General features: G+C 41.2%; 4 protein-coding genes across 4 annotated transcripts; 2 read left to right on the plus strand and 2 right to left on the minus strand.

Annotated features, from left to right (window-relative positions):
- Nucleotides 1–1,275: 1,275 nt before the first annotated feature.
- Nucleotides 1,276–7,847, minus strand: nAChRbeta2 (nicotinic acetylcholine receptor beta2). The gene is made up of 11 exons (XM_070217901.1): nucleotides 7,675–7,847; nucleotides 7,266–7,459; nucleotides 7,074–7,202; nucleotides 6,828–7,013; nucleotides 6,641–6,773; nucleotides 6,457–6,584; nucleotides 4,126–4,301; nucleotides 3,396–3,548; nucleotides 3,218–3,297; nucleotides 2,163–2,269; nucleotides 1,276–1,718 (listed from the first exon to the last, which is right to left on the minus strand). Exons 1-11 carry the CDS (start codon nucleotides 7,730–7,732, stop codon nucleotides 1,503–1,505), a joined length of 1,560 nt encoding a protein of 519 aa, XP_070074002.1. The 5' UTR covers nucleotides 7,733–7,847; the 3' UTR covers nucleotides 1,276–1,502.
- Nucleotides 7,848–8,315: 468 nt separating this feature from the next.
- DZIP1 (DAZ interacting zinc finger protein 1) lies at nucleotides 8,316–11,018 on the plus strand. The gene is made up of 5 exons (XM_017153486.3): nucleotides 8,316–8,505; nucleotides 8,562–9,355; nucleotides 9,409–10,160; nucleotides 10,230–10,386; nucleotides 10,446–11,018. The coding sequence occupies exons 1-5, from the start codon at nucleotides 8,412–8,414 to the stop codon at nucleotides 10,890–10,892; spliced, it is 2,244 nt and encodes a 747-aa protein (XP_017008975.2). The 5' UTR covers nucleotides 8,316–8,411; the 3' UTR covers nucleotides 10,893–11,018.
- A 216-nt stretch (nucleotides 11,019–11,234) lies between these two features.
- On the plus strand, nucleotides 11,235–14,492 carry Pp1alpha-96A (Protein phosphatase 1alpha at 96A). Its single transcript, XM_017153636.3, has 5 exons — nucleotides 11,235–11,643; nucleotides 11,764–12,112; nucleotides 12,760–13,045; nucleotides 13,108–13,255; nucleotides 13,517–14,492. Exons 1-5 carry the CDS (start codon nucleotides 11,595–11,597, stop codon nucleotides 13,666–13,668), a joined length of 984 nt encoding a protein of 327 aa, XP_017009125.1. The 5' UTR covers nucleotides 11,235–11,594; the 3' UTR covers nucleotides 13,669–14,492.
- A 1,040-nt stretch (nucleotides 14,493–15,532) lies between these two features.
- LOC108065535 (uncharacterized) lies at nucleotides 15,533–17,366 on the minus strand. The gene has a single exon (XM_017153541.3). The coding sequence runs from the start codon at nucleotides 16,672–16,674 to the stop codon at nucleotides 15,817–15,819; it is 858 nt and encodes a 285-aa protein (XP_017009030.2). The 5' UTR covers nucleotides 16,675–17,366; the 3' UTR covers nucleotides 15,533–15,816.
- Nucleotides 17,367–17,777: the final 411 nt, after the last annotated feature.

A 17,777-nucleotide genomic window follows, 5' to 3' on the forward strand; every position in this document is an offset into this window, starting at 1 on the left:
GACCCGGGACAAGTTTGCCGCTCTGCGTGGCAAACAAATAGAAATTAACATGACATACTTTGCCCGGTTCGCAGCTCCTCAGCTCAGCTGGTGTCGGGAGTGGATTCGGTCCCTCGAAAGCCGTTGCTGCTGCTGCTGATGCTGCCGTTGATGATGACGGAGATGAAGATGGTGCCAGAGATGGAGGTGGCTGAGACTGAGGCAGAAACTGAGGGAAGGAGCGCTCCTTTCCAAGCTACGCATGTGACGCAGCAGCAACAACAATAAGGACAGCGACAAACATGCACAGCGGGGGGCATGGCCCGTAGAAAATATGAAAAATGTAAAACAAAAATCTGGCAAAAACTTTTCTAATTTAAAACTGCCAACAAAAAAAAAGAATGCCAAAAATAAAATAAAGTACGGCAAGGAAACTCAGAGAAACGACATTAAGATGCAGGGTTGGGGGGGCAGGCACCCCGGAATCCTTAAGCAAATCTTAATAATATCTGGATCACACTTTTGCTTAAAAGGGGTATAAAAGAAAGGCTAGTTGACAAATGATAAATAAAATTAAATAAATATATTGTAAATTTAAATAAATCAAATAAAACATATTGATGATAAATTAAACAGACTTTTAATTAAGAAAATAAATAAGTTTCGGTATTAATAAAAATTAAAAGTATGATTACATTTAATATTTATAGTAATAAGACTTTAATTAACCATTTTTTACAGAGTGTTTTTGATTCGATACAAACTTTTCCCAAAATGCCACCATTTTTTTCCTGGTTCTTTTCATTATCAACACGCTTTATAGAATGTTAACCCTCCCCCTGCCAGTCAAAGTGCTCGGAAAATTATGTCTGTTGACAGTGCCGAAGTGAAAGTCCTTTGCCTGCTGCCAGCAGGACCTGCACATGTTGATGAATGCGAGGCCAAGAGATTTCAACTTTCTAATTTAATGCGACAGTGCGACAAGTAAGGCGACAGAGACAAAGACAAAGGGAGGCTGAGAGGCGGAGACAAATAAATGATACTGCGAATTATTTAGGCAGCCAACGTGGCGTATGCGCAATGTCTGTTTGACATAGCAAATGCCAAGTTCTTGCCAAAGAAAACGTTTTATTCCCAAACGAAACTTTCATGAAAAGTCATCTCTTAATTGAAAATTAACAGCGACAGCGAACAGATGTCATTGTGGTTTTGTCTGGTATTATTTTAATTTACAAGCAACTTGGGTTTGAGTTTCCAAGATTAAGTCTACCCATTATGCCATTATATCCAAAAATGTTAAACAGAATTTTTTATTAAGTTTTCGTTTTATAGCTAATTTGGTTTTACAGTATTGCAGGGTGATAAACACTTAACACATAAATCGTTGCAATGTTCCCCGGGAAACAACCGATTTGATTGCGTTCCATTAAAACTGGTTCCGAGTTGCGAGTGGCGAGTGGCGAGAGTCGGAAGCATTGTGTTAACTCAGACGGGAAGACCTCGGGACGACCTCGGGACCCCAATTAGGTTAGGACCTGACGGACAATGTCCGGCGGCAGCATGAAATTGTTTTTACGCAGCGGAATCTCGCTCAGCTGGCGGTCGATGGGCGACCGGGTGTCATAGAGCGACGGCGACTGACATATTATGGCCAGGGTCCCGAAAACGCAGGACAGCGTGAAGAGCCAGAGGAAGAAGCGGTCCAGCACCATCGATACGAATTTCCAATCCTCCACAATCTGCGGCAATGAAACAATAAAAAATAGATTTTTAATATCATTCCGTTGTATCGTTTTTGCGGCTGAACGAAATTGGTTTTATACATTTTTATTCGCCTTTTAGGGCGGTTTGGGGGGCCTAATAAAATATGGCCCTGCGGCTGACTCTCAATAAACTTGGAATCGCAATAAAAATATAAAGTTATGATTTAATATTTTACAATTGTTTGCTGCACACTTGGGACTTGGCTCTGAACCGCCGACTTCAATGCATTCAAGTCGAACTTAAGGGCAATAAACAATAATAAAAAAGAGCCCCCGCCAGACGCCGAAAAGATGGCAATGTAAACAATAACAACGCCAAGGACTCCTCCATCCTCCAAGACTCCGGGACACGCGTCAATAAAAATGGGCAACAAAAATAAGCGGCCAAGCGAAGCCAAGTTAAGGAGCCTGTGTACCCACCTCGTTATCCTTGTCGGCATCCTTGATATGCTGCGCAATAAATCTGACCGCACGCAACGCCTGCAGCACTTCGGGTGTTAAGTTGCGCGGTATCACATTGTCGGAATCTGTCAAGTTTCCGCCATGAAATTGCAAAAAATTGAAATAAAATATTGGAATAATAAATAAATGTGAGAATCAAGAAGGAAAATCCCATCCCTTGGCTATGTGTGTGTGTGTAAGTATCATGTGTGTGCATCTAGGCTTTTATGGGCCCTCGTGTATGAGTGGACAAATATTTTGGGTTCCTGACAGGAGGCAAATTAACGCCCAAAGGCAATCGGCCTTTGAGTTAACGAAGCAGCTGAATTATGCTCGCCAAAGATAATTTATGGACCATCCCATTTATGGCAGTTTATCTTTAAGATGAAGTTCTCTTACTTTGTTGAGTGCCTGACTTTTGGCTTTTTCCCTTCCAAATGTGCCAAAGAAATCTCATTAACTTTATAATAAAATCAAAGAACAAAAAAAAAATTTACAAAAGATCAAATTGATATGTGCAGGTTAATTTAATATTTTTTAAGATCTAAAAGATATGAATACAGATTATATTAATCTTTTTTTACGTTGATATGTTTGAATCACAATTTTATTGATATGAAATAAGGTAGAAATGACCCTATATCATAACGAATTTTATTTCTGTGTATACTGAACAATTTAATATACCATCTAAAATGCTTTAAAACATTTTGGTTTGTATACTAGCGGTTTTTCATTGCGCTTGGCTTGTTTTACGATCGTATACAAAATGGAAAATACCACAGAGGGTTCCGCAATGTGATCCATCAATCAATAGCTCCCTTTTCGGAATTCCCTTGACCACCAAAATGTTTGATTTTGAATCGCGTAAGCGTTATTTGTCATCGAAGCGCCACATTTCCCATTTTATTGCATTATTTGCCTTGTTATTTCTTTTTTTTTATTCGTTTGTGTGTGCTATATTTGATTTCAATTTGGGGCCGGCAGGCATGCAAAATATTTGTGTGTTTTATGGTTAGATTTCGCGCACTCACCCACAGAGTTCTGCATGCCATTATCGTAAGCGCCATCCTGACTGTCCTTAAACTCGCTGGGAAAATCGCTGATGCTGTCACTAAGGGGGGAAAGCCAAGCACAACAAACAGGCAGTTCGATGGGTTGGAGTCCAAAGTCAAGTGTTTACTTTCAATTTCGCGAGATGCCACCACTTACCGCACATCGATCTCGTTGGTGTAGCCATTGCTCGGCGTGGAGTCGTCGTAGTCGGGCAGGGTGTACTGCGTCCGGCGCATCATCATCAGCTTGGGCATGAAGTGCAGGAAGAGTTTTCGCACCAGCGGCGACATGTTGTGCGTCGAGGGGGACCTGTACCGCGGAGGGGGATTGACACCTACTTTAGGCCCCACTCAGAAAAGCATATCCCCAAAAGTTAGGAAAGTCGCCAAACAAAATATACTTTTATTCTTACTAATGAGTAGTAAATCCCTATTTTATAAATTTTAATAATGTAAAATATTCTATATTATCCCATCAATGGTTTAATAAAGTATGATTTTGTAAAGTAATGAATATATTTCTCCAACTTTAAATGTCCTTTTAATATTCAACTATCTCAAATATTCTCCAAACAAAAGAACAAAATTTGATAGCCTTTTTTTAATCATGACTAGCTTAAATAAAAATGTTCTTTCTCCCTTTTTTACATTTAATAACATATTACTTTCTACTAATATATTCTTTAAATGCCTTTTAAAAAATGTTCAATATTATTTTAAAATGTTCAATATTACCCCTTCTTGAATTTAAATACAATCAAAAGGGTTCAAAAACTTGATTTTTAAAATAAAAAACTACCAATTTTATACCTTTGGCGATTTTCTTATTTTCAAGGCGATGCTTTCCCGGGCTTTCCCCCGCCGAATCGAATCGAGACGAGACTCACCTGAAGTGGATGTTCAGCACACAGACCGTTGTCCAGACGGACAGCGAGACGAGTATCATGGTAAAGAGCAGATACTTGCCCAGCAGGGGCACCGCCAACGAGGTTGGGGGGATAATTTCGGCCAAGAGCAGGAAAAACACGGTCAACGACACGAGTATTGAAATACATAACGTAACCTGTCAACGAGATGTTTACACAATTTCCTCCTCTCGATATCCTATCGGGGCTATCGATCTCGATCTCGACAGAAAGGCGAGCCATCAAACAATCAAACCAACCAACAATCAACCAACAACGACAATGAACACATAACAACAACGAAACGAAAACACAATCATCATAATTTGTTTAATTAATTTAGCCAGTTACTTGTACGAAAAATATTCTTGGCAACGGCAAGGGAGCTTCTCATAAGAACTTTGTACTTGCCGAGGCCTTGAAATAAATATAAAAATACTTGAAATAATTGTTTGCAACTGTTATCAATTCAAAAACAATTTATTTTTAAAAACAACAAAATGAAGAAGTACGTACTTAAGGACTGCATCGCGTATACTGTGACCAAGCTAGGGACCCACACTAACTAACACACTCGCGAACACACAATCTAGGGGGTGGGAAAACCCGAACCCAACCACATCAATCAATCATACGAAGTTTACACGAAAACAATCAACACCGAAAAAAACAAAGCAACAAAGCGCATTTTACTACGTTTACATGTGAACTTTCTGCGTACGTGTGTGGTGGCTGTGTGTCGATAAAAAAGATTCGGGTAGTTTGTAACACTTATGTAGTATCTCTTCGGGGGGAAGTTTTTAAGTAGTTTAGCCCCTGGATCTTGACATGGAAAGTGCTTCAATGAATCACTTGAAACTTGACGAAAATAAAAGCAACATTAATTTCTAGCTGTCTTGTTGCGGGATAACGATTAAAGTATTTTGGATATATCTCATTTACTTTCTATAATTTTTAATATCTTTCCCTGGCTTATGCTTAGAATAACACGAAGAATTTTAAGGGATCTTACTGCTTTAATACCCTGTGTTTCCGAAATATCTGTATATTATAAGGAATTTTATTATCCAAGTCAGTTAGTATGATATCATTACTTTAAAACCCCAAGGATCTCAATACAATACTTTTACTTTTACCTCAGCGTACATGCTATATTGAATGCCAACTTATATTTTAGTATGATTGAGTTGATATCGGGTATATATATCAACATCGGTGGCGAAGCATTTACCTTTACTTGAGCAAACGAGCGATACGAATGAACGAACAAACACTAAGGCAACGACAAAAGGAATATAACAACAAACTGCACGAAGTCTGTGATTGTGTATTAAAGTGTAGGTGTGCCTGTGCTAAATGCAGGTGTCTCCTATGTGTGAGTGTGATAGTGTGTGTGTCGGTGAGTGGGTGTGTGAGTGCGCTGCTCAATTACAAGATACGCGATATGGAAAACAATTTTGCGAGTGGCTTTTTGACATTTTGAATTCGATTCAATGTGGTTCGATGTCGATATCGATTGCGCATTTGTATGCATTCGATGAAAATTTACGTTATGAGATTTCTCAACTCAGGACAGCACACATGATATGAGGTTCTCAGGATATATTTATAGGACGTCAATATATGTGTGCTGCTTTCGAAAAAATTCAGAGAGTCGCTGCTGCGAATGCGGAGCTGATATTTTGATGGATAGATAGAATAAGCTAAATATCATTATGATATATCTATTAGGTAAAATTGGATCAGAAAGTAGTGAAAGATAAAGTTTGGAAAGAGCAGGAAGTGCAAGTTGAGCTCTTCTCTGAAAGAATTTTGATTTCTAATTTTCGTTTTCTAAATTTGATGGAAGCCGATTTACAATATGTAGAAATTGGGTTTAGAGTACAAGAGCTCAGCTTTAGGATAGCAGACTTGAAAGATTAGGGAGTGATAGTTAAAGTAATTGATAGGATTACGATTGGTGCATATGAAATAGATAGTATATCTAGATATTTTGTAGAGGTATTGTCTTTTTGCAGTGTTTTAAGTTGATAAGGAGTAGTTTAGTGTGAAATGAAATTTTTAACAAGAAGGTTGGCCTACAATTTGTAACATTGTTGATGTTTTTAACTTTAACAAACGTTTTTGAAAACGAGTTCAAAAATATTACCAAAGAAAAAATCAACAAGTAAATCAAGGACTACGAAACATATACATGTAACAAGGGGTTGCAACCTTAAATTTAAGAAAACTACTTATGTGTAATAATAAAAAGCTACGTGCTCAAAATGAAGGAGATTTTCATAGGATTTCGATGATTTCAGTCTCCGTTACCTTCTCGCCCGAATCGCTTGGCAAATAAAATACCAACACCGTGAGGAATGTTAAAGCCACACAAGGCACAATCAAATTGACAGTATAGAACAAAGTTTTACGTCTCATGGTCAACTTGAATGTTATATCTAAAAGGAAATTTAGATTAACAATAAATATTATGTGAAACCCAAGGTTAACCTACCTGAAAACGGTTCCAATGTGTCAGGGTAATATTCCTCATTTTTAGTAGCCGGCACTTCTAGTATATCCCATTCCACAGACAAATAAAATTCGGTCAGGTCGATGCCCACTTGCACTAGGTTACTGCCAGGAACCTATTAAAATATTGATTAATAACGATTCTATATTAAGTGATATATGAATTTCACCTGATCCAAATGTTTAAGGTCCACCTGAGCGCCATTGTAGGTCCATGAACCGAATTTCATAAAGCAGATCTGTTCGTCGTATGGAAAGTATTCCACATTCATTTCACAGGATGACTTGTAAATAGCCGGTGGCTCCCAAAAGACTTCACCCGTGTATTTAAGAGTGGCTTTGGTCATAAGGGTTACCTAAAAATATTAAGAGGTCTTGTTAAGTCTGGAGAATAAGTTAATTAATTGCAAATTCACTTCATAGTTGCCATCCCAATTGTTGTAAAGCACAATGTCCGGAACCCAAATGTGTTCGGATGGCACATAGAGCTGTTCTACGCCACCATATTCCTCCGGATCCCAGCGTAACTTGTAGTCGAACCAGCGCTATTAAAAACAATTACAAATTTTTAAAATTAAATTCAATACAATTTTATTTGTGATATTTACCTGCTTCACCCACAGATTGGTGGTCATCACTTGGTTCTTCAGATTGACCTCAATCAGCTGAGACAATTTCAGACCTAACCAAACCGTCAGGGTCTCCGTGTTGTTCACAACGGGTCTTATCAATCGATTGTAGTTGCTCAACAAATCATCATAGAGACGTTTGGTGTCCGGATTTGCCTCAAAACTTATTGGAGCTAAGCAAAACAAGGGAAATTGCAGAGAAAAATGCCAAGTTAATATCCCAAACAAATCAGAAATTTCCCAAAACAAACTTCTGCGCAGGCGCCGCTCTCTTTCTCTTCGAGGGCGCAGCTTCCTGACATCTGTCAAATACTTGGGATACAGCATCAGGGTATCGGAATTTTCACAAGATTTTTCCTGCAGCAATGCACAATTTTCCTTCGCTTACCCGTGGAATTTGCCAACGGAACCAGTAGGAAAACAAGCAACAAACTCCAATGCCACATTTTGTTGATGTTTTCTCTGGCTATTTATGCAATTAAATGCTATAAATTGGCCTTATTCAATTATAGTTTTAGCATTTTGCTTGGAGTTTTCCTTTAAAACAACCTCACGGTCGGAGAGTTATATCGCAACTGAGCTGTGCTTTTTGACAGATGCTCCAGCGGAGATGCTCGATAGCTCAAAATGATTTATCTAAAAGGATTCAGAATATTATCGTCCTTTTCGCGCCTAATTTGAATTTAGTGATAATAGAAAATATTTATTTATTTTTAAATGTTCAAAAAAAATATTGCAGCGAAATATTAATGTACTTTTATTTTCAAGCAGTAACAAATAATTTAAAGTTTTTAAAAAATAATTATTTTTTAAAAACAATTTTTTGAATTTCTGTAAATTTTATTTGTTACTGAGAGACGGTTATACAACCCTTAAAATAGTACTCAAAGGCACAACAACCCTTATTTAGCCAAGCTTTGAACCACAAACCAGACGTACTACCAATTTTAAACCCGTCGTCCTGACAACCTTGTTGCTTTGGCAACGATTAAAGGAAAACAGTAGAAAACAAAGCAAAAACCAGTGAGAAGTGAACTTTGGCAAAGAACGGAAGCAAAACAAAGAAGGCGAAGAAGAAGTAAACAAACTTTCGATTTTCTTAACGTTTGTGGGTGATTCAGAGAAATGGGCTTCAAGGGCAAATATCCGCAGATGGTTCGCGACACGGGCTTCAAGTTGAGGCAGTATCGCGATGGTCCACTGGATTGGAGGCTAATGGGTAGGGATAGTAATAATAATATAAGAAATCATATAAACAGAGTTTTTGCTACAAAGGATCTTATGAAACGGAAAGGATTCTCAGGGAGCAAAACTTCGAGCTGGTGGACAAGGCGTTGTCGCATCTTTCGGAGGCTCCACTGGGCACCGTGCTGGAAACTCACATCCTGGACAGCGGCATTGCCAAGTACTTTGTGATGTCCCAGTATGCCATTCAGTACCTCATCTGTTGTCGCACCTACCTGGATGAATGTGTCACAGACTTGAAGGAGGCTCATTCGACGGCCCAGCAGGAGATAGCCACACTCCGGAAATCCCTCAGTGAATCCAACAACGAGGTGGTCCAGCTGCACAAGAGGATCACCCAGATCGAGGCCATTCGCGAGGTGGTCTACCCATGTCACCTGTGCACCAAGAACTTTATCAGCAACGAGGCCTTGAATGTGCACATTGGGCGGAAGCATCGCGTGGCCACGCCCCCCAGTCTGACTTCGGGCACGGGAAACAAGGATAAGGATAGGGACAAGGACACAGATGTTCATCTGATCAACACCATCAAAATGGAGCTGGAAATTAAGCAGTTGAAGGAGCGTCTGAATGCTGCGGAGAGGAATATCAAGGAAAGGAGCACCACGGGTTCGAAGAGGGTGAGTCCTCGGTGCCAGGAGCAGCGTTCGGTGGGCATACAGAGCAATCTGGCGGAGCCCAAGGAAAAGGACGAGGACAGCGGAGAGGCGCGGCAGAGCGAGGCCAGCGAACGGAAGGAGCAGCTCACAGGATTGGCCGAGCGACTGAGCAACTTTGAGGAGTGGCAAATGCAGCTAAAGCAAAGCAACGAGCAGTTTATACAGGTAGTACTTCATATTTTATAATCCATCTGATACTTATTTATACAACCCACCAGGACATTAACAAAAGGCTGGAGGGTCTGAGCCACGCCCTCGAGCAGAGCAAACAAATATCCTCCACCACGCCTCCCCTCGAAGATCGTGTGGCCACGCCCTGTCTGGAGGATTTGGAGCGGATACTCACCGAAAAAGTGGCAGAGATTGGCAAGATGAGTGCCCACAAGCTGGAAGAGGTGGTCTATCACCTGGAAGAGGGCTACAAGGAGAAACTGGAGGCCCTGGAGCGAGAGCTCAAGCAGTTGAGTGTCCGCAAGGAGCAGCCTGATCCTGTCCAGGCATCCTTACCAGCTGCATCAAAAATACCCAAACCAGTAGTAGCGGCCCGCAAAGAGGAAACCAATATAGATCGCATCCGAAAACAAGTGGAGAAGGAGTTTTTAACACAGAAAAGGGATGATGACACCTACTCCATTGAGGAGGCTCCGCGGAAGAGCCCCGAGAAGCCCATATCCCAACGGCTAGTCACCCAAGTTCAAGTTCAAGTGCTGGAAAAGGAACCGCCAAGTGCCGGAAGTTCTGGCAGCAATCCAACCTATACGAAATCCCCGAGGAAACTTGAGTCCAGCAAACCGGAAACGAGGGAAACCACAGACATTAGCGAGAGTCTGAGCCAGGAGGAGGAAGTGGAGAATAACGAAGAGCAGAGCCTGACAGAGGAGGAGGACACTGAGGTCTCCACCTCCGAATCGGAGGCACCCAGGGAAGACCCAAAGCCAAAAGTAACCAAGCCTCCTGTGAAGGCTATCAAGTGAGTAATTAGATTTTAATTCATTGTAAACTATAAATTCTAATATTCCTCTATTATTACTATTTTTAGAAGCCCCCAGAAACCTTTTACCCGCAAAGATGCCCGAAAGTTGGTCAATCGTAAGTTGTTGCCCCACGGTTTCGATATGAAGTCGAAGGGTATTTCCCATACCTCTCTAAAAAGAGTCAACTCTGAGCTGGCCGAGCACCGCAACAAACTGAAATTGGTGAGCTAGTTAATCTTAAATCACAAAGGAAATCTTTAATAATATAGAAAACCCTCTAGCAATATCCCCATTTCTATGCCACTCGAAATCGCATCCGCAAATTCGTAGAAAAACTCTGCTCCGCCAAGTTCTCAGAACGCGCTGAAGTTCTGCTCAAGCACAAGAGCCCGTTGAAACCTATGGAGGTGCCTAAAAAAAGAATCCAAAGGTCAGTCACCTCGGAAAAGTCGGAGGAGGATGTAGCCAGTTCCCAGAACGAAGATCAGGATGGAGAGCAATCGGAGAGTAGCGAGCAGCAGTCTCGTAGTTCCAGTCCTCGACGGCCTCTCAGTAGAGATTTCAAGGCCCGGCTGGAGGAGATTCTGGTCAAGCCAGCGGCCACCGTTCGAGGAGCTTCCAAGTCGGCCTTGAGCACCAGGCCCGTTCCGCTGCCCAGGAAACGGGTCATGTTTAATACAATGGACAGCGGGAGAAGCTTCAATGACAGCGATGATAATTTTAAATGAGAAGAATTATGATTTATGTTACAACTAGGTTAAAACAGGTCGCTTTAAGTAGGTTATCCTCTACTAACATTTTTTTTTACCTCCCAAATCTTCATTTTTTCGGCTATAAAAAAATTATAATATAACTAATATTCCTAAATTGTTCTTCTTGATCATTACAATTTTTAAAATATTTTATTGGATAACAGGACCGTTATTTTTCTCCGTCCTCTGCCTCGAAGTTGTAGATGGCGTGTTAGTTCGCGTTGCCACTTAACAGACCACTGTTACCGGAACGTGACGAAAACGTAAAGTCCAATCAGAACGTAAAGATTTCACTGGCTTTTTTAGGAGATGGCAAAATTTGCATCTGGCAACGCCTTTTTTTTAGTACGTCGTCAATAAAAAGTTCAATAAATGCAATAAAAGGCCAGCTGGGCGAGGATCGGAACGATTGAAAGCAGCCAACCGCAGAGGGGCCAGCATCCGAGGCAGTGAATCCGTGCATCCGGCGGAGCGAAGGGAAAACACAGCCGCAGGACCCAAGAAGCGAGTTTCCATCCGCACACGGACACGGCGCACACGCACACAGGCGCACGCAGCCCGTGCCCGTCGATGAAATAACATACATAACGAACGTATACCGAAAATACACAGGTTACGGGAAATAGGGAAATAGCAGTTGCACGAATCGGCGGAAAAGCGAAGAAAGGGCCACACAAGATGTCGGATATTATGAACATAGACAGCATTATCTCGCGGCTGCTGGAGGGTAAGTGCAGGGTGCTCCAACTTGTGAATCTCCCCCTACCCCCTTTTTCCACCTGTCTCACACCACCCACTCTTATCACCGCCCCCTCGGTTTTTCCTTGTTTTTCTTCCGTTTTTCCAGTGCGCGGCGCTCGACCGGGAAAGAATGTGCAGCTGTCAGAGAGCGAGATCCGCAGCCTGTGCCTCAAGTCCCGCGAGATATTCCTGTCGCAGCCCATCCTCCTGGAACTGGAGGCCCCGCTGAAGATCTGCGGCGACATCCACGGACAATACTACGACCTCTTGCGCCTGTTCGAGTACGGCGGCTTCCCGCCGGAGTCGAACTACCTGTTCCTGGGCGACTACGTCGATCGCGGGAAGCAGTCCCTGGAGACGATATGCCTGCTGCTGGCCTACAAGATCAAGTACTCGGAGAACTTCTTCTTGCTGCGCGGCAACCACGAGTGCGCCAGCATCAACCGGATTTACGGGTGAGTTGGGGGGGTCTTATATCGGGATATCATTAGATAGTACTTTTATAGTACCAGTTTTCTTGAGAACTTTAGCTCAGTTTCCCTCTGATAATCAGAGTATAATATTTGCGAGGGGGTCGAATTTCGGTATACGGTTACATAAAACGGTTATAATCCCAGTTTTCCTGAGATCTTTAGTTCTTCAGCTTCACTATATAATATTTGCGTTTCTAAACATAAAAAATATTAAAACACAAAGTTAGATAGTATTGTTATAATACCAACTTTCCTAAGACCTTCAGTTCCTTTGATGAGTTTCCCTCTGATATTATAAGTGTACTATATTTCCGTTTCTAAAAATCGGAAATCTTAAAAAACACATTTAAATTCGACTTACTATACTTATTAAATTACTATAAATAACTTTTTACTTTGGTTTACAGAATATGAGCTTTCAACTTAGCAATGTTACGTATTTATTTACAAAATTTTAAATTGCTTACCGTATTGCATTTAAAAATTAAACAAACTTTCCACAAAAGTTGCTCCGAATCGCTTAAAACACAGACTATTACAATTTAAATTACCTATATATATTAACCTCCATACCCCAGTAAATGCCAATAATCCATAATGTTACTCAACTAATTGCACTTAATTGGCAGGTTCTATGACGAGTGCAAACGTCGCTACACCATCAAGCTGTGGAAAACGTTCACCGACTGCTTCAACTGCCTGCCGGTGGCCGCCATTGTGGACGAGAAGATCTTCTGCTGCCACGGCGGCCTGAGTCCGGATCTGTCGTCCATGGAGCAGATCCGGCGCATCATGCGCCCCACAGACGTGCCCGATCAGGGCCTGCTGTGCGATCTGCTGTGGTCCGATCCCGACAAGGACACCATGGGCTGGGGTGAGAATGATCGCGGAGTGAGCTTCACATTTGGAGCAGAGGTGGGAGCTTAAAATTACCAAATTAATCCTTAAAAATGCTAATACTCTTTTTGCCCTTCCAGGTTGTGGGTAAATTTTTACAGAAGCACGAATTTGACCTGATCTGTCGGGCTCATCAGGTGGTGGAGGATGGCTACGAGTTCTTCGCCAAACGTCAGCTGGTGACGCTCTTCTCGGCGCCCAACTATTGCGGGGAGTTTGACAATGCGGGTGAGTGATCAACGTGATCATCCGCGGACTTTAGTCGGCGATAAACCTTGTTTATTTGGAGAACGACTACGGGAGCACCCTTGTAATCGTTGACTTAACCGATAACCTGCCGGCAAGTGAAAGCTGGCAGCCACATTTAATTTCCACTCGCGGAAAATGCGCATTTTAAAAATAATCAATAATCAGTAGCGGGAATACCGAGAATAGAACTGCCCATAAATGTCACCTCACTGATTAATCATTATCGATTTCGTTTTGCAGGTGCCATGATGTCCGTGGACGACACATTGATGTGCTCCTTCCAGATATTGAAACCCGCCGACAAGCGACGATTTGTTTATCCCAACTTTGGAAGCTCAGGACGTCCTTTGACACCGCCGCGTGGCGCCAACAATAAAAACAAGAAAAAATAAGCGCTGCTCCACACACGTCGAACAAAGCACAAAGCAACTACAAACGGCCACACACCCACAAAAAAAAATAGGGAAAATGGAAAGGAAGCTCCGTGTCCACATTCAACGGAAGGCGAAGAAAGTTTGTTTTTATCGAATACGTGTAATCGAATCGTGAGCAACGTTATAAGGGGTATATGAATCTACACAAATTAGCCTATTTTTCATTTGAGAAAAAACCAAAACAAAAATGAAATCAAGAAAAAAGAAAACACAAATCGAGACACTTTAGTTCAAACTAATGGTAGTGTAAGACACTGCATAAGCAAGAATATTTTATCTCCTAATGTATTAATTTTGTTATAGTTTTTCCTTGCGCAAAGCCCACACACACTCACACTCACACATGCTTAGATCACCCGTACAGTAGGTACGAAAAGTGCACGCACCGGTTGTATTTTAATTTGCATTTCTATCTCGCACAGCATTTTATTTAAGCCCTTCTCGGCGGCACTTTGGCAATGGTTTTCAACCACTCTTCCGTTCTTCCTCTCCCATTTTCCTTTTGCCTATCTGAAAGAATATTAGCAAATGGTAAAAATGTTAACTTTTACGTTAATTAAAACTGTACGAGAATGCTTTTAAATGTGAGTTGAGCTAACTACATATTACATATGTACTCGAAGCACGATTTATTTTTGTAATATTGTCTTAGAAATTTTACATCGATACATGTTTACTTAGTTTTAAAAAGTGAGGAAAGCAATTTAAGTTGCAAGCTACATAAGTTTGAATTGTTTACACCAAAAATATTAAAATAAACAAATATTGTGAATATTTTTTAACTGTTTGCGTTACACACTCACACACACGCACACACCATTAAAACCACAAGATTTTAAGGAAACCCCAACAAAAAAAATCATAATTGAACCCAGGCAACGTTAATTAAGGCGATTGCTTTTCAGCGGCACTGTGTGCTCTCTGCTGATGTCAGCGACAGGGCAGATAATGTTTCGCCCCCTTAAATCCCCCCACACTCGAAAGGAAAGCAGACCCCCAGACCCATTAAATGCATGCGAAATTCACACACGAAATGAAAAATGAAAAAAAATCGAAACAAAAATATACAAGTAATAAAATATTTGTAAGCAGCAGCGCAACAAATACAAACAGACACGGTTAATGTACGTACTTGTATGTATACTTTGTGTATTTTGCATTCTACGACTACTGTCGGTACATTCTAGTGCTAAAGGCCGCCACATTCAATTACAAGTATTATGCCCAGGCAGGCAGCGATCCGGAGCGATGCCGCCGGACGCAACTCACCCAAAATGGTTTCGTTTGTATAATCCAATCCCCGCCCGACAACCAACCAACCTACTTACAAACAATCGCGTAACCTATGGAAAACAAAAGCAAAAACAAATACGAGTCCTCGTCTATTTCACACTCTAGTACTCTGTTCAATGTTGTAATGAATTCAACGTATATTTACGACTATATATGTACTTGTAATATCGCGATCCAGTACGATCCATCGGCTGTTTTCAATCCCCCAAAGCCCCAAACACACAAGTCATAAGAATCTATAACGTAATATCGTAAAAAGAAAATGTAATTGACTTTGCAAATGGAAATTAGAAAAGACAAAGGGGTAAACAAAGTAAATTAAATAATGCATTCAAAGCGAAAATTGCGAAACATGAAATTAAAAATTATTAATAAAAAAAAGAGATAAAAAAGAAACAAAAAAATAAAAATTAAACAAAATGAACACAATGACGAAGCACTTGTAACAAAATAGCACTGTTTTATTAAAAGGAAAAACGAAATACATACTAGCAATAAAAATGAAACTCGCGATGTGGTTTTATTTGAATGAAATACCTGATACCTTGCAATAATGGATTGATTGGAATAATGATTGTTTTAAATAGTTTTTACTTTGTATTTTCGGCTATTATGCTTCTTCAAAATATATTTTTGTTACAATTAAAAAAAGTACAAATATCCTTACAAATATTATGATTTTTAAAATGTATTTTAATTTTTTATCATATACTTATATTCTAAAATTGTGAGGATTGTATTTGTTCCAATCTTACAAAATCACTTAGCTCACTACCAGGATTATTTACTATATTGCTGTAATCCCATCTTAAATCAATTGTATCTCAGGGCACAACTCTTGCCCAATGGAGCGCACCTGGCGCCCGTTCCCCTACCAAGTCGCTCCTTCGCCTGTAGCCTCAGCTGTAGCAACTTCTGCCTTAAGGCATAGGGTGTGGTGCTGCTCCTTGTGAGTTCCTGCTGCCTGCTTTCATTGGCCCGATCCTTGTTCCACTTGTCCGTGCTGCTGAGATTGAGTTTATCGTAGGCCTGCTGCAGACGCAGTTCATCCTGGCGGCCATCACTGAAGCAGTCGCTGGCATTCATCAGGCGGAAGTGCTGCAGGGCCTGCAGTTGCTGCAGTTCATCCGGGGAATGCCACTGAACTGGGCGTGGCGATGGCGATGAGTCGCCGCTGTAAACCTGACCCTGACCTTCGTTCCTCTGGCGATGGGCAACGCATGCGCTCTGTTCGTAAAGCCTTCGGTTGTCCGTGTACTTTTCATAGTGGTTGGTGTTGCTGTCGCCGCCGCCGCCTTTGTTGGAGGTGTCAACACCGCCTGTTCGTTCCCAGCCCCATCGCAGAACCTTGGCCCTGCTCTGCTGGCGCTGCTGGGTGGAACTGCTACAGCTGCAGCTGGAGCAGTGACTCACCGTGGTGGCCGTGGAGTTGCGGCGACTGAAGTCGTTGACCAGCTCGCTGCTGGAGTGTCCTAGGCCAAATCTGGGCGGTGCTTTGAGGCTGGGGCGCTTCACAAACTGCGTGGGTCGCAGGCTTTGTCTGGAGGATGAGGTCACCGACCTGAGATCGCCACGTGGATGAGTATCTATCTCTTGCTGCAGCGGAATCTTCTGCTGCTGATGCTGCACAACGCTCCCCGATCTCATCGCTCCGCAATAACATTTATGCATTTTTACTTCCAACTAATGATTACAATACTTGGTATTGTGTTCCCCAACCGAATTGCGTGCCCAATGAGTGTTAGGAGACGACTAGCCGACAACCGGTTTCCACACTCATATGGCCTGGTACTTTATCACCAATCATCATAGCCATATATACCGTTAGCCGGCTCACTTAAGCACTCGCATATCGTTTGTTTATATTTGAACAACAATTGCAACAGTTTCCATAGACACATGTCGAGGTCCTTGGGCTGTTTATTTTTGGCCAAACACTCACTAAGCTGGCCAAATCCACACGGACACACACACACACACACGCACATGTCTAGGCCCAGTTGGACAAAAGAATGTGCTGGCCAAACGAAAGACTTAGGCAACAAACTTGAATTCGGCACCATGAAGTCAAGTGGAGAATTACAATCAAAGAATAGTGTTGTAAAAGATTTCCAGAGTTTATATGCAACTGTGAAGAGGAAAAATTAGTTAATGAAGGTAAATTCTATCTAAAGATATTTTCTATAGAGTTTGGTGACCCAAATTGGTTAAAAAAAATATTAAATCTTTCACATTTTTATTGCCACTATTAAGAACAACAGCTTTAAGATTTAATAAGGGAAAGCATAGATAGAAATACCTTGTCAGTTGGGTAATCTAATGTTTGGTGATCCAAAATCATTATGCAAAAAATTCTTCACCTTTCAAATTTTCTTTAATATCTTAAACAATTTAATTGACACTATTAAGAATTCCTCTATGTATTTATGTATAAAATATATATATGTATAAAATTACCGGAATTAACAAAACATTTTAAATGCTGTTCAACCTATAAATTTAATTGGGCTGTGCCCACCCATTAGATTTGCCAATCCATAACAGCTTAACCCGAAAATGATTTCTCATTCGGCGCAAGAATTCGACTGTGGATTTCAGCACTCGAATGTTGCCAAATATTGACCCAATAAAAACTAGTTCCTGTGCACTTGCTAAATGTACTCTAAAGCCTGACTTAAGAGGTTCAATTCAACTTCCTCAAAGATAGCGATGCATAAACAATACACCCCTTATTAATTTGCCTGGGAAAGAGACCCTCAATTACGGGTAAAGTT

The sequence above is a fragment of the Drosophila takahashii genome, chromosome 3R (genome assembly GCF_030179915.1).
Source record: "Drosophila takahashii strain IR98-3 E-12201 chromosome 3R, DtakHiC1v2, whole genome shotgun sequence".
Taxonomy (NCBI): Eukaryota; Metazoa; Arthropoda; class Insecta; order Diptera; family Drosophilidae; genus Drosophila; species Drosophila takahashii.